Source organism: Cucurbita pepo, chromosome 8 (genome assembly GCF_057944985.1).
Source record: "Cucurbita pepo subsp. pepo isolate OVF chromosome 8, ASM5794498v1, whole genome shotgun sequence".
Lineage (NCBI taxonomy): Eukaryota > Viridiplantae > Streptophyta > Magnoliopsida > Cucurbitales > Cucurbitaceae > Cucurbita > Cucurbita pepo.
Window position 1 is genome coordinate 1,101,447 of NC_141805.1, and position 13,292 is coordinate 1,114,738.

At 36.0% G+C, this 13,292-nt stretch overlaps 3 protein-coding genes across 3 annotated transcripts; all 3 read left to right on the forward strand.

The window, feature by feature from the left end:
- The first annotated feature begins 1,334 nt into the window (after positions 1-1,334).
- On the forward strand, positions 1,335-3,391 carry LOC111800031 (putative pectinesterase/pectinesterase inhibitor 21). Its single transcript, XM_023683605.2, has 2 exons — positions 1,335-2,413; positions 2,492-3,391. The coding sequence occupies exons 1-2, from the start codon at positions 1,417-1,419 to the stop codon at positions 3,187-3,189; spliced, it is 1,695 nt and encodes a 564-aa protein (XP_023539373.1). The 5' UTR covers positions 1,335-1,416; the 3' UTR covers positions 3,190-3,391.
- A 2,571-nt stretch (positions 3,392-5,962) lies between these two features.
- Positions 5,963-7,958, forward strand: LOC111799869 (pectinesterase-like). Its single transcript, XM_087126043.1, has 2 exons — positions 5,963-7,050; positions 7,129-7,958. Exons 1-2 carry the CDS (start codon positions 6,045-6,047, stop codon positions 7,824-7,826), a joined length of 1,704 nt encoding a protein of 567 aa, XP_086982169.1. The 5' UTR covers positions 5,963-6,044; the 3' UTR covers positions 7,827-7,958.
- Positions 7,959-10,000: 2,042 nt separating this feature from the next.
- Positions 10,001-10,420, forward strand: LOC111800035 (S-protein homolog 1-like). The gene has a single exon (XM_023683610.1). The coding sequence runs from the start codon at positions 10,001-10,003 to the stop codon at positions 10,418-10,420; it is 420 nt and encodes a 139-aa protein (XP_023539378.1).
- The last annotated feature ends 2,872 nt before the right edge of the window (positions 10,421-13,292 follow it).

Sequence of the window (13,292 nt, forward strand, 5' to 3'; positions counted from 1 at the left end):
AGGTAAATTTTCTTACATCTAATCGAAGTTATTTAAGTTCATGACCTTTCATAAATGCTTTAAACCTATCTTTGGAGTAGAAGAAGCACTAGAATATTGAACAAAAAGCCAACCTATCTAATTGTCGTTCTTTCGGACTTACAAACATCTTAGTTACCACGACATCTTCATTTTTTGTTAACCATTTAACAGATTTCTACCCTTCTCCTTTCTCGTTTTTTTCTTTTTTTTTACCACGTCTCCATTAATATCTTAGTGAAACATTGCACATGTTGCAGCAACCAATATGGCATTGCAGATTCTGGACATGGCAATGCAAGTTCATGGTGCAGGTGGCTTATCTTCTGACACTGTTCTTGCTCATCTCTGGGCTGCTGCAAGAACCTTGAGAATAGCAGATGGCCCTGATGAAGTTCATTTAGGAACCATCGCCAAGAGCTTCGGAGAGCTAAGCTTTGAAAATTGAAAGAAAAAATGTCTCGAACCAAATGAAATATTAGGAACCGATAAAATCGATCATCGTCTCAATGTTTCCAAAGAAATTGATATCTTGACATTTCTATCTACAATCAAAACCTTATTCGAAAACTTACTGTTATTTTTGTTATTTCAAATATTAAAATTAATTTTTATTTTGAAGAAGAAAAAACATCAATTTTCTTAGTTCGATCATATGGGGTAGGGTTTTGAATCTCTTGACCACATGATCGAAATTATATATATCTAAATTGGTTAAAGCTCAACAATATTAACTACTTTTTAACTCAACAGAATAGCTCCCAAATGACGCAATCTTTAAATAGTTTATGTAGCTTATCAGACAATTAAGGAAAAAATTAGTAGTTTTCTTTTTCACAAGTTAAAGGTCTCATTATCAATCCTAAACAAGTAAAGGTTAATGTTCATTTTTGTTGCATCTTTATTAAAATTTATTTATCGCTACAACACTTTCAGATTTATGAGTTGTATTTTTTACTGATCACAAATTTTTATATTAATCTAATTTGAGCTAATGAACTTCCCCTCAATAACAAATAATTACTCATAAAAAGGAAAAAAAAACTTAATTTAAATGTTTAGCATAATCAACTATGATTTTGAATACAAAATTAGCAAAAATTAACTAAATTAATCCTAAGTTTATAATAAAAATTAGCTAAATTTAGATACGAAAATTTTATTTAAGAAAAAAATAAAATAAAATAAAAATGATTGGTCCAGAATGCTCCTAACTCTAACCATACTTACTTCAATTTAGAAATTCTGTTAAAATTTTCTCATATAAAAACAGGTCATTTGTTGAACGGAAAGAAATCAAGGCAGCAACTTCCCATCTTCTATTACCCAACAAAACAAAACAAAAAAAAAAAAAGAAAAAAAAAAAGAAATATAGCTTGAGATTTGTAGCGAAGAAACATGGCGTATGACGGCGGTGGATGCAAGAACAATAAGGCTGCCCTGGTTGGGTTGTTGTCTCTGTTTTTGGTTGCCTTGGTTAATGGTGTAAGTGGCGCAGGAGAGGACCATGGCTCCTCTAATGCTGCCATTAAGACTCTATGTGAGCCCACTACTTACCGTGAAACTTGCGAAGAAGTCCTGGTGAAGTCCAATGTTGACTCAAAAGACCCACGTGAGTTGGTCAAGGCAGGGTTCCATTTTGCTATTGAACAGCTCAAAGCAGCCATTGCAAATTCCCCCACTTTGAAACAAGCAGCCACTGACCCCATGGCGCAAAAAGCAGTTGATGCTTGCGACGAGCTCATGGATTATGCAATTGATGATCTTTTAACTTCGTTTGATAAAATCACCGATAGTTTTGATGTACACAAAATGAATGATTATCTTGAGAACCTTAGGATTTGGTTGAGCGCTGCATTGACATATCAAGAAACTTGTTTGGATGGTTTCGAGAATGTTCCTGGCGATACTGGTGAAAAGATGAAGAATTTGTTGAAGACGTCAAAAGAAATGACCGCCAATGGGCTTGTGATGGTGGGTGAGGTTACATCCCTTGTGAGCACTTTGTGGGAGAAGTTGGGACTGCCGCCACAAACGGGGCGACAACTTCGAACAGAGGAATCCAATGAAGAATTCCAAGAGGAAGAGCCATCTTGGGTGAGCGACAGGCGAGGGCTACTCGAGGCCACTGGAGCTAACATCAAGGCGAATGTGGTGGTGGCTAAAGACGGAAGTGGAAAGTATAAGACAATAACTGAAGCCCTTAAAGAGGTACCATTGAAGAGCAATACAACCTTTGTGATTCATGTGAAGGAAGGAGTTTATGAAGAGCAAGTGATGGTGGACAAAAAAATGACCTATGTCATGATGATTGGAGACGGCCCGACTAAGACCAAGATCACAGCTAGCAAGAATGTCGCTGATGGAACACCCACATTCAAAAGTGCTACCTTTGGTAAGTTACCATCTAGTTTATAATCGTATTCATACGAATTCAATAACTGAATTTAACATGATTTCATATTCTTAACAGCGGCGATCGGATCCAACTTCATCGGAAAAGACTTGTGGTTCGATAACTCAGCTGGAATTTACAAAGGCCAGGCCGTGGCACTCCGAGTTCAATCCGACATGTCAATCTTCTACAATTGTAGAATGGACGGCTATCAAGATACTTTCTACCCCCAAACCAAACGTCAATTCTACCGAGATTGCACAATCTCCGGTACCGTTGATTTCATCTTTGGCAATGCTGCTGTCGTGTTACAGAACTGTAAGATCTTAGTGAGGAAGCCAAAGCCGAAACAACCATGCCCTATCACTGCCCAAGGTCGAATGGAGAGTGATGAGCCCACTGGTATCGTCCTCCAAAATTGCATCATCTCTTCCGACCCTGACTACTACCCCGTTCGCCATACCAGTAAGTCCTACCTTGGTCGTCCATGGAAGCAGTATTCAAGAACCGTCATCATGCAATGCCAAATCGACGACTTGATCCAGCCTGAAGGTTGGCTTCCATGGAATGGTGATTTTGCTCTCAATACTTTGTATTACACAGAGTTTGAGAATAGAGGACCTGGTGCAGCAAAAGAAAATAGAGTTAAGTGGAAGGGAGTTAAACAGATCACAGCAAAACAGGCCATCAATTTCACCCCTTCGTTGTTTATTCAGGGTGATGATTGGATCAAGAAGACCGGAATACCGTACACTAGTGCCCTGATGAAAATCTAAAACCAAGAGAATAGAGCTCCTAGGATTCATGAGTTGAAGCTTTTCGAATGTATTCCTAGTAATCGTTTTCGGTCATGACAATGGTCTAAAACCAAGGGATAGGGACAGTTTTGTTTAAAAACATTATCATTCATTTTAAGATTTTGAACATTAATTTATCATTCATTTTAAGATTTTGAATAAATAAATTCTTTTTCTCTCTTGATTTGAGTGAGTTGAGATTACAATGATTTAATATTTGTAGTTTAATATATGTTATAATTTAACTCGAGAATTAAGATCAAATCAATTTAATAATCGTTAAAAGGTATAAATTTTTTTAATCTTCAATTTTTTAAATCAGTCCACTAAATTTCTAAATAAATTAATTTATAAAAGTATTAATTCTATGGCTTAAGAAAGCTTTTGGCTTCTAGTAGAACATAACCAAGGCTATTTCATAAAGTGCTTTTCCATTTCAACAGCTTCAGACTCGATTGTACAAGTTGATTCACAAGATACTAGGAAGGAGAATGAAGGAAAGTTTGTCCCCAGTAAAAAAATAAGGTCATGGAGTTGAGAAACAAGTTGATTAAGTTCATGGAAGATCATATATACCCTATGGAAAATTAATTTTACAAACTTGCTCAATCTTCCAAACGTTGTTCCATTCACCCAGAGGAAGAGCAACTGAAGGAGATGGCTAAGAAAGAAGGCTCGTGGAACTTGTGGATACCTGTTTGTATTTTGGCTTCTCTCATTTGATCGTATATGCGATCATTGTTTTCACACCTTTGTAAAGAATGAAAATGCGTATGCTAGGAAGAAATTTTCATACCCTGGTAAAGAATGAAATGAAAAATGTTTCATTCTCCTCCCCAACCGATGTGGGATCTCACAATCCACCCCCTTTGGGGACCAGCGTCCTCGCTGACACTTGTTCCCTTCTCCAATCGATGTGGGACCCCCAATCCACCCTCCATTCGGGGCTCAACCTCCTCGTGAGATCCCACATCAGTTGGAGAGGAGAATAAAACGAGGGGAAGCCTAAAAGGGAAAGTCCAAAAAGGACAATATTGCTAGCAGTGGGTTTGGGCCGTTACACCTATATTTTCACTATTAACACAAGTGTCCTGCCTACAGCAACTCAGTTGAGTTGCTTTCCTCTGGTTCTGTATTTCATTCCAGGGTAGGCTTGGCCCAGGGAGGCTACACCAGGTAGGAGCTGCAGAACGAGGTATGCGGATGGCAGTTCAGAGGCTCTTAGTAGAAGAGTGTTTGGAAAGTTGATTGCTGAGCAGGGTTCCTAACTTTCAAACAATGCCAGTATTTGGATATAGTAGCCACGTGATTGTCCTCCAAAATCTATAACAATGATGGAGAGAATGACTATGTTTGTGTCAGTGTCGCGTGGAACTTGAGAGAACGAGATTGCTAGTCTTGGAAGCAGCTGATCAGTTAGATCGGCTAGGAAACAAGCAAGAAAGCACGTGGGACGATTGCAATGGCCAAGGTAAATTTTCTTACATCTAATCGAAGTTATTTAAGTTCATGACCTTTCATCATGTTTTAAACCTATCTTTAGAGTAGAAGAATCATTAGAATATTGAACGAAAAATTAACCTATCTAATTGTCGTTCTTTCGGACTTACAAACATCTCAGTTACCAGCGCATCTTCATTTCTCGTTTTTTTCTTTTTTTGCCCACGTCTCCATTAATATCTCGGTGAAACATAGCACAGGTTGCAGCAACCAATATGGCATTGCAGATTCTGGACATGGCAATGCAAGTTGATGGTGCAGCTGGCTTATCTTCTGACACTGTTCTTGCTCATCTCATCTCTGGGCTGCCGCAAGAACCTTGAGAATACCAGATGGCCCTGATGAAGTTCATTTAGGAACCATCGCCAAGCTGGAGCTTCCGAGAGCTAAGCTTTGAAAATTGAAAGGAAAAATCTCACGAACCAAATGGGATATTAGGAACCGATAAAATCGATTATCGTCTCAATGTTTCTAAAGAAATTGATGTCTTAACATTTCTATCGACAATCAAAACCTTACTCGAAAACTTATTGTTATTTTTGTTATATCAAATATTAAAGTTAACTTTTATTTTTCAGAAGCAAAGGCATCAATTTTTTTTAATTCGATGTAGGGTTTTGAATCTCTTGACCACATGATGGAAATTATATATATCTAAACTGGTTAAGCTCAACTTAGTTTTATATTATTAACGACTTTTTAACTAAACAAAATAGTTCACAAATCACACGATCTTTCAGTAGTTTATGGGATAATTAAAAAAGTTAGTGTTTTTTTTTTTCAGTAAAAGTTAAAAGGTCCATTATCAATCCTAAATAAGTAAAGATTAATGTTCATTTTTGTTGGATGTTTATTAAAATTTATTTATGCTTCAAAACCTTTAGATTTATTTAATAATAAGTTGTATTTTTATGCATCACAAATTTTTATATTAATCTTGTCGAAACTTCTACTCAATAACAAATAATTACTCATAATAAGAAAAAAAAAACTTAATAACTTAATTTATATGTTTAGCATAATCAACGAAGATTTTGAACACAAAAATTAGCAAAATTAACTAAATTAATCCTAAGTTTAGCAAAAAAAAAAAATCAGCTAAATTTAGATACGGAAATTTTATTTAAGAAAAAAAAGTAAAAATAATTGGTCCAGAATGCTCCGAACTCTAACCATATTTACTTCAATTTAGAAATTCTGTTAAAATTTTCTAATATAAAAACAGGTCATTTGTTGAACGGAAAGAAATCAAGGCAACAACTTTCCATCTTCTATTACCCAAGAAAACAAAACAAAAAAAACAAAAAATAGCTTGAGATTTGTAGCGAAGAAACATGGCCTATGACGGCGGTGCAGGCGGTGGATGCAAGAACAATAAGGCTGCCCTGGTTGGGTTGTTGTCTCTGTTTTTGGTTGCCTTGGTTAATGGTGTAAGTGGAGCAAGAGAGGACCATGGCTCCTCTAATGCTGCCATTAAGACTCTATGTGAGCCCACCACTTACCGTGAAACTTGCGAAGAAGCCCTGGTGAAGTCTAATGTTGACTCAAAAGATCCACGTGAGTTGGTCAAGGCAGGGTTCCATTTTGCTATTGAGCAACTCAAAGCGGCCATTGCAAGTTCCCCCACTTTGAAAAAAGCTGCCACCGACCCCATGGCGCAAAAAGCAATTGATGCTTGCGATGAGCTCATAGATTATGCAATTGATGATCTTTTAACTTCGTTTGATAAAATCACCGATAGTTTTAGTTTACACAAAATGAATGATTATCTTGAGAATCTTAGAATTTGGTTGAGCGCTGCATTGACATATCAAGAAACTTGTTTGGATGGTTTCGAGAATGTTCCTGGCGATACTGGTGAAAAGATGAAGAATTTGTTGAAGACGTCAAAAGAAATGACCGCCAATGGGCTTGTGATGGTGGGTGAGGTTACATCCCTTGTGAGCACTTTGTGGGAGAAGTTGGGACTGCCCCCACAAACAGGGCGTCAACTTCGAACAGAGGAATCCAATGAAGAATTCCAAGAGGAAGAGCCATCTTGGGTCAGCGACAGGCGAGGGCTACTCGAGGCCACTGGAGCTAACATCAAGGCAAATGTGGTGGTGGCTAAAGACGGAAGTGGAAAGTATAAGACAATAACTGAAGCCCTTAAAGAGGTACCATTGAAGAGCAATACAACCTTTGTGATTTATGTGAAGGAAGGAGTTTATAAAGAGCAAGTGATGGTGGACAAAAAAATGACCTATGTCATGATGATTGGAGACGGCCCGACTAAGACCAAGATCACAGCTAGCAAGAATGTCGTTGATGGAACACCCACATTCAAAAGTGCTACCTTTGGTAAGTTGCCATCTAATTTATAATCATATTCGTACGAATTCAATATGTGAATTTAACATGATTGCATATTCTTAACAGCGGCGATCGGATCCAACTTCATCGGAAAGGACTTGTGGTTCGATAACTCAGCTGGACTTCACAAAGGCCAGGCCGTGGCACTCCGAGTTCAATCCGACATGTCAATCTTCTACAATTGTAGAATGGACGGCTATCAAGATACTCTCTACCCCCATGCCAAACGTCAATTCTACCGAGATTGCACAATCACCGGTACCGTTGATTTCATCTTTGGCAATGCTGCTGCCGTGTTACAGAACTGTAAGATCTTAGTGAGGAAGCCAAAGCCGAATCAAGCATGCTTTGTCACTGCCCAAGGTCGAATGGAGAGTGATGAGCCCACTGGTATCGTCCTCCAAAATTGCGCTATCTCTTCCGACCCTGAGTTCTACCCCATTCGCCATACCAGTAAGTCCTACCTTGGTCGCCCATGGAAGAAGTATTCAAGAACTGTAATCATGCAATGCCAAATCGATGACTTGATCCATCCTGATGGTTGGATGCGATGGAGTGATGATTCTACTCTCAAGACTTTGTATTACACAGAGTTCGATAATAGAGGACCTGGTGCGGCAAAAGAAAATAGAGTTAAGTGGACAGGAATTAAACAAATCACAGAAAAACAGGCCATCAATTTCACCCCTTCCTTGTTTATTCAGGGTGATGATTGGATCAAGAATAGTGGAATACCGTACACTGGTGGCATGATGAAAATCTAAAACCAAGAGTATAGAGCTCCTAGAATTCATGAGTTGAAGCTTTTTGACTGTTTTTTTTTTTCGTACTTTTCGAGAATGACAATGGTCATTTTGAGATTTTGAATAAAACAATTCTTTCCCTTCTTGATTTGACATAGTAGATATCACATTCTAGTTTAAAATATGTTATAATTTAAATTTTTTTTTAATAAAGTTTTTTATTGGAGAGAATAAATCATTATCGAGATTAAATTGTTACCCAATATTCAGGGATCCTTTCCCTGAACCCATACGTGTTTCTGTGGGTCTTACCCTTCCGTCGCGTCGTGCATTTCTTGTCATTGCTCTTTGTCTCGCTTTAAGTGCTTGAATAGCGTATGCTTCGATTTATCTAGATGTGATCCAAGTGGGTTCAAGTGCTTGAATAGCGTATCTACCGAAGTAAATACGATTGCCTCAGTAAAATAGTTATTTCTCAAAATAATTTTATCAATTAAGATCAAATCAATTTAATTATGGAATGATTAGCTTTCAATAAAATTATGTCTGAATTTGAATGAACTTCTCCGAAAAAATGATTGTATAAACTTCCAATTCGTTGACAAGTTCATTAACCGAGTTAAAACTAGAACCACATTTTTTTTCTTTAGTATCGTGATACTAGAATGGTGAATGATTGCCTACGCCTTACAACAAGCGTTGATGAAGTCTCACATGCGCTTATGGTTGTTTCCTTTATCATTTTCTTACCGTTCAAGTCCACTGCTACCTTATAATGGCAGTTGTCCATATCATTTTAAAAAGAAGATATCAATGAACTTCTATGAAAGAGAATCTTGATCGTGGGATATCATTGAGAAATAGGAATCCGTGTTATCAAAGGATTTCCTGCAATTATTTCTCGTATGGAATGAGTCAATCATCCACTTTGGTATCTTATTGAACAAAAAAGGTGATATTGTTCCTCCATTGATCAAGAATTTCGATTTTTGGGAATTTGTCAAGAAGAAAGACGTGCCAATGATCTGTTACCATAACTATCTTTTGACTCCAGATAATTAAAGCTATACCCATGCACGGGCTCTAAAGTGTACCCATGCTCTCGCTCTATTACTCAAGAAAAACAAAAGTGTGAATAGTATATTCTTAAAAATGAGAAATAGAATTGGGATCTTAAATAGGTTCTTAAGAATGAAAAATAGAATTGGGATTAGTATATAGCTCTGTTACTTTGGTATCTTATCGAAAGCTCTGTTACTCAAGAAACACAAAAGTGTGAATAGTATATAGCTAAGAATGAGAAATAGAATTGGGATTTAAAAATATAAACTAACTCAATCTTGAAAATATACTACTAATCTAGAAAAATATTAACATATATTATATTCTCCCAATATTAAAATATATTGACTAATTCAACTAGCAATAAATTGGACATTTTATTCGACATTTTATTGGGCATGTATGAGATCAGGGTAGTCTTTTTTTAATTCACAAAAAGGAATATTGGATCATATATATCTAGATACATATAAATAGACTTATAGATTCACGAATCATATTTTTCTATAGTATAGACTATAATGGTATCAACTTATATGTTAATGTTCTATTCGATGGGATGTAATATAAATCAAATAGAAATTATCTTCCAGAGAGATGGTCGAGTGGTTGATAGCTCCGATCTTGAAAACCTGTATAGTTCGAAACAAAGAACTATCGAGGGTTTGGTTTATTGGTTTTGCCCGGCTCAGTATCATAAAAAGGAATGGCTCCACTAGATAGGTTAGCCGAGCCAAAATAGAAAAATTACCTGACAAAGTAAAATCATCTTTCAAGAAGCTTGTATTAGATACACGATTCTATATTTTCTATTTTTTATTTTAAAATATTGATATTGAAAAGTTAATAAACTATCTAGCACAAAATTAGGAAGATATTAATTGTTTTTAGATAACCTATTTTTAATCTCCGAAATAACTATCTTTTTCCATCTTAGGCACGTAATTAATGGAGTATTACCTTGAAATTATCTTGCATACCGCCAAATTAGTTAGATAATTTATTTCCTTAAGCTTATTTCTTTAATTTTTTTTTTCTATATATTTACCTCACCTCCAACATTAATAGATACACCCAACAAAAATTTAGATCACAAAATGATAAGGAATGTGGCTGCATTGTTGCTCCTGACGATGGGTTTGGTCGGGGCTCAGCCTAAGGTTGAGTCTGAGAAGATCAATATACAACCGGCAATTTCCAAGTATTACATTCATTTGATTAACGATCTAAGCATTCCCGATATGACGGTGCACTGCAAGTCGGCCGATGATGATTTAGGAATCCATCATTTACAGAAGGGAGAGGATTACCAATTTAACTTTAAGGTTAATTTCTGGAAAACAACTATGTTTTGGTGCAAAGTGGAAAGGCCGAATAAATATATCTCTTTCGAATGCTTTTGGACTGAGAAGAAGAGCACATGGCTTCGTGATAGATGCAGAGATGGAGATGTAGGAACTTGTATCTGGAAGGCTAAAGATGATGGAATTTACTTGAGAAACAATGCAGCTAATACTGAAGAATTGGTTCATACTTGGATCACTACGAGATAAAGAACCGAACCTTTATTATTAATTCATTTTGTTCTTGAGTTATTCATGAACACATGAAGAAAATGTATCTTTATTATTAATTCATTTTGTTCTTGAGTTATTCATGAACACATGAAGAAAATGTATCTTTATTATTAATTCATTTTGTTCTTGAGTTATTCATGAACATATGAAAAAGACACACAACGTTTGAAGTTGAATAAAGAAAATAAGTTGGGTAACCCGAGTCATTGTTCAGTTTTTTTTTTTTTTTTTTTTTTTTTGTTTGTTTGTTTGACATACATATATATCTCATAACCCTCCAAAATTTCATACTTTTATAGGTTGACTTTGTTTATATTTGAAAAAATATATAGCTATCCTTCTTCTGACGTTGTAATTACACAATCATCGAGATGAAGTATTTTTCTTGGTGCTTGACGTAGAATCATGTTGAGGAAGGTAATAAAAAAAGGAAAGAAGATGAGTTCTTCTTTCTTTTATCACTTAGCTTAGGAGTCGTGTGGGATGAAAGTCGGAATCCTCTTTTCGACTCTGACTCCGTACGAGATAAAAGTCTCGTGCACGGTTTTGAATGAGAGAAAGAAGTGAGGAATCCTCTTTTCGACTCTGACTCTCCCACTCCGGTTGTTGCTTTAATCCTCTTCTTGTATGTTGCTTTAATCCTCTTCTTGTATATAGTATTATGTAGGCTTCGGGCTAGACAGTGAAGATTGGGTAAAATGTGAATCCGACTAGTTGGTTTATAATAATCTTGTATATAGTATTATGTAGGCTTCGGGCTAGACAGTGAAGATTGGGTAAAATGTGAATCCGACTAGTTGGTTTATAATAATTTAGGAAGCGGATTCTCATAGTCCCCGACTTGTAAGTGGTGTATATCATAGTCGACTTGTAAGTGGTGTATATTAAAATTTAAAAACTATATTGTCATAAATGTTTAAGAAATTAGATTGAAATATTACAAAACTAAAACTTGTAATAAAAATGATTTTCATACCATCGTGATGATTTCAAACGATTAAAGTCGAGAGTTTAATAATAAATAATTTTTATGTTTTTTTTTTTTTTTTTGTGCATATTTTGAAAAGTAATTTTAAGAAATGATTTGCATATTACCGACCTAACTTAAACTATAGCTAAATTAATAACTTATCAACTCTCAACATTAAGACTAATGAACCAAAAAGAATGATGATATTTAGATTTTAGAAAAATAAGTGTATAAAATAATGTGTTATTTTTCACTTATAATATAGTATTTATAGCTTTAATCTTATACTATAACAAAGTTAAGGGGCGTAAGCCTCTCAAAAGGTAATGGAGGTGTGCAAAAGTTTCCTCGGGCCAGACGGAGATTGACCCTCGAGTGTAAAAGTAGAAGGGATCTGAACCTGGACAGAGGGACCCTATGAAGCTTTTGACCCTCGAGTGTAAAAGTAGAAGGGATCTGAACCTGGACAGAGGGACCCTATGAAGCTTCACTGTTCCCTCGAATTGGCTTTGGGCCTTTCCTGGCAGCTTAGGTGGAGGGTGAAGAAGGCCCCCTTCCAAGAGGCCCGAGCCATCCGTGAGATACCACCTTGGAAGAGTTAGAATTCTAACCTTGTCAATTCTAGCCTTGTGTCAGGACATAATTATCATAATAACTTTTTTCGATGTATAAATTTATTTAATTGTTTACATTCATTTGATATAATTTAATTTGAGTACTCATCTTTAGCTAAATACACAACCATCAAACATATGTAAATAAGTTTAATGTTGTACACAAGTAAAGAAGTTTCTATCAACACAAGTAAATAAGTTTCTATCAACTTTTCATCCTAGTTTCTATTCGCGAGATCTTACATCGGTTAGAGAAGAGAATGAATCATTTTTTATAAGCCGTTTTAAAATGTTGTACACAAGAAAATAAGTTTCTATCAACTTTTCATCCTAGTTTCGAGATCTTATATCGTTAGAGAGAAGAATGAATCATTTCTTATAAGCCGTTTTAAAACTGTGAGACTGTCAACGATAAGTAACGGGTCAAGGGTCAAAATGGACAATATCCACTAGTAGAGACATTTGGTTCACATTTTAAAATCATGAGATACGTAATGGACAATATCCACTAGTTCATGTTTTAAAATCACGAGATATGTAACCGGCCAAAATGGAGAACAACCTAAAATTTTGTGTTATGCAAACGGATTGTCTGTATTTTCTATTTTTTGTTTAGAAATATTGATGTTTTTGTTGCTAACTTAGGTAAGTTTTGAAAATTAATGAAATTTGTTAACTCACGTCACTCATTACGAGCTTGTACACATGCTTTTAGAGCTACTCAGTTAGCTACGGAACCTGGTGCATTACCCCAAGGAGAACGAGTAGATGCAAATAGGTACTGGAGTTTGGTAGGAAGCCTTCGCTATCTTACATGCACAAGGCTAGATCTTTCATTAAGTGTCGGCATTATAAGTCGGTTCATGGAGGAGCAGTGAAGTGAGTCCTACGGTACATCTAAGGAACGGTGTCACTTGGGTTATTCTACTTGAAAACAAAAGATTACAAGTTGGTTAGTTACTCTAACAGTGATTGGTGCGGAGACATAGACGATCGAAAAAGTACATCGGGTTATGTATTCTTTATGGGCAACACAACATTTACTTGGCTTTCAAAGAAACAATTGATCGTGACACTCTCGACGTGTGAAGCTGAATATGTGACAGCATCTTGGTGTGTGTGTCACGCGATATGGCTTAGAAATTAGTTGAGCAAGATGGAACTAAAGCAACTAGGTGCAACCATGATTCAAGTTACAACAAATCAGCAATTGAGTTGGCATAGTGAACCATGAAAGAAGCAAACACATTGACGTTCATTTTCA

What these genes read in the sequence shown, in the direction of transcription:
- LOC111800031 (XM_023683605.2), top strand. Translation starts at nt 1,417, where the DNA reads ATGGCGTATGACGGCGGTGGATGCAAGAACAATAAGGCTGCCCTGGTT. An exon ending in ATTCAAAAGTGCTACCTTTG is followed by an intron (nt 2,414 to 2,491) that starts GTAAGTTACCAT and finishes TATTCTTAACAG; the next exon opens with CGGCGATCGGATCCAACTTC.
- LOC111799869 (XM_087126043.1), top strand. Translation starts at nt 6,045, where the DNA reads ATGGCCTATGACGGCGGTGCAGGCGGTGGATGCAAGAACAATAAGGCT. An exon ending in ATTCAAAAGTGCTACCTTTG is followed by an intron (nt 7,051 to 7,128) that starts GTAAGTTGCCAT and finishes TATTCTTAACAG; the next exon opens with CGGCGATCGGATCCAACTTC.
- LOC111800035 (XM_023683610.1), top strand. Translation starts at nt 10,001, where the DNA reads ATGGGTTTGGTCGGGGCTCAGCCTAAGGTTGAGTCTGAGAAGATCAAT.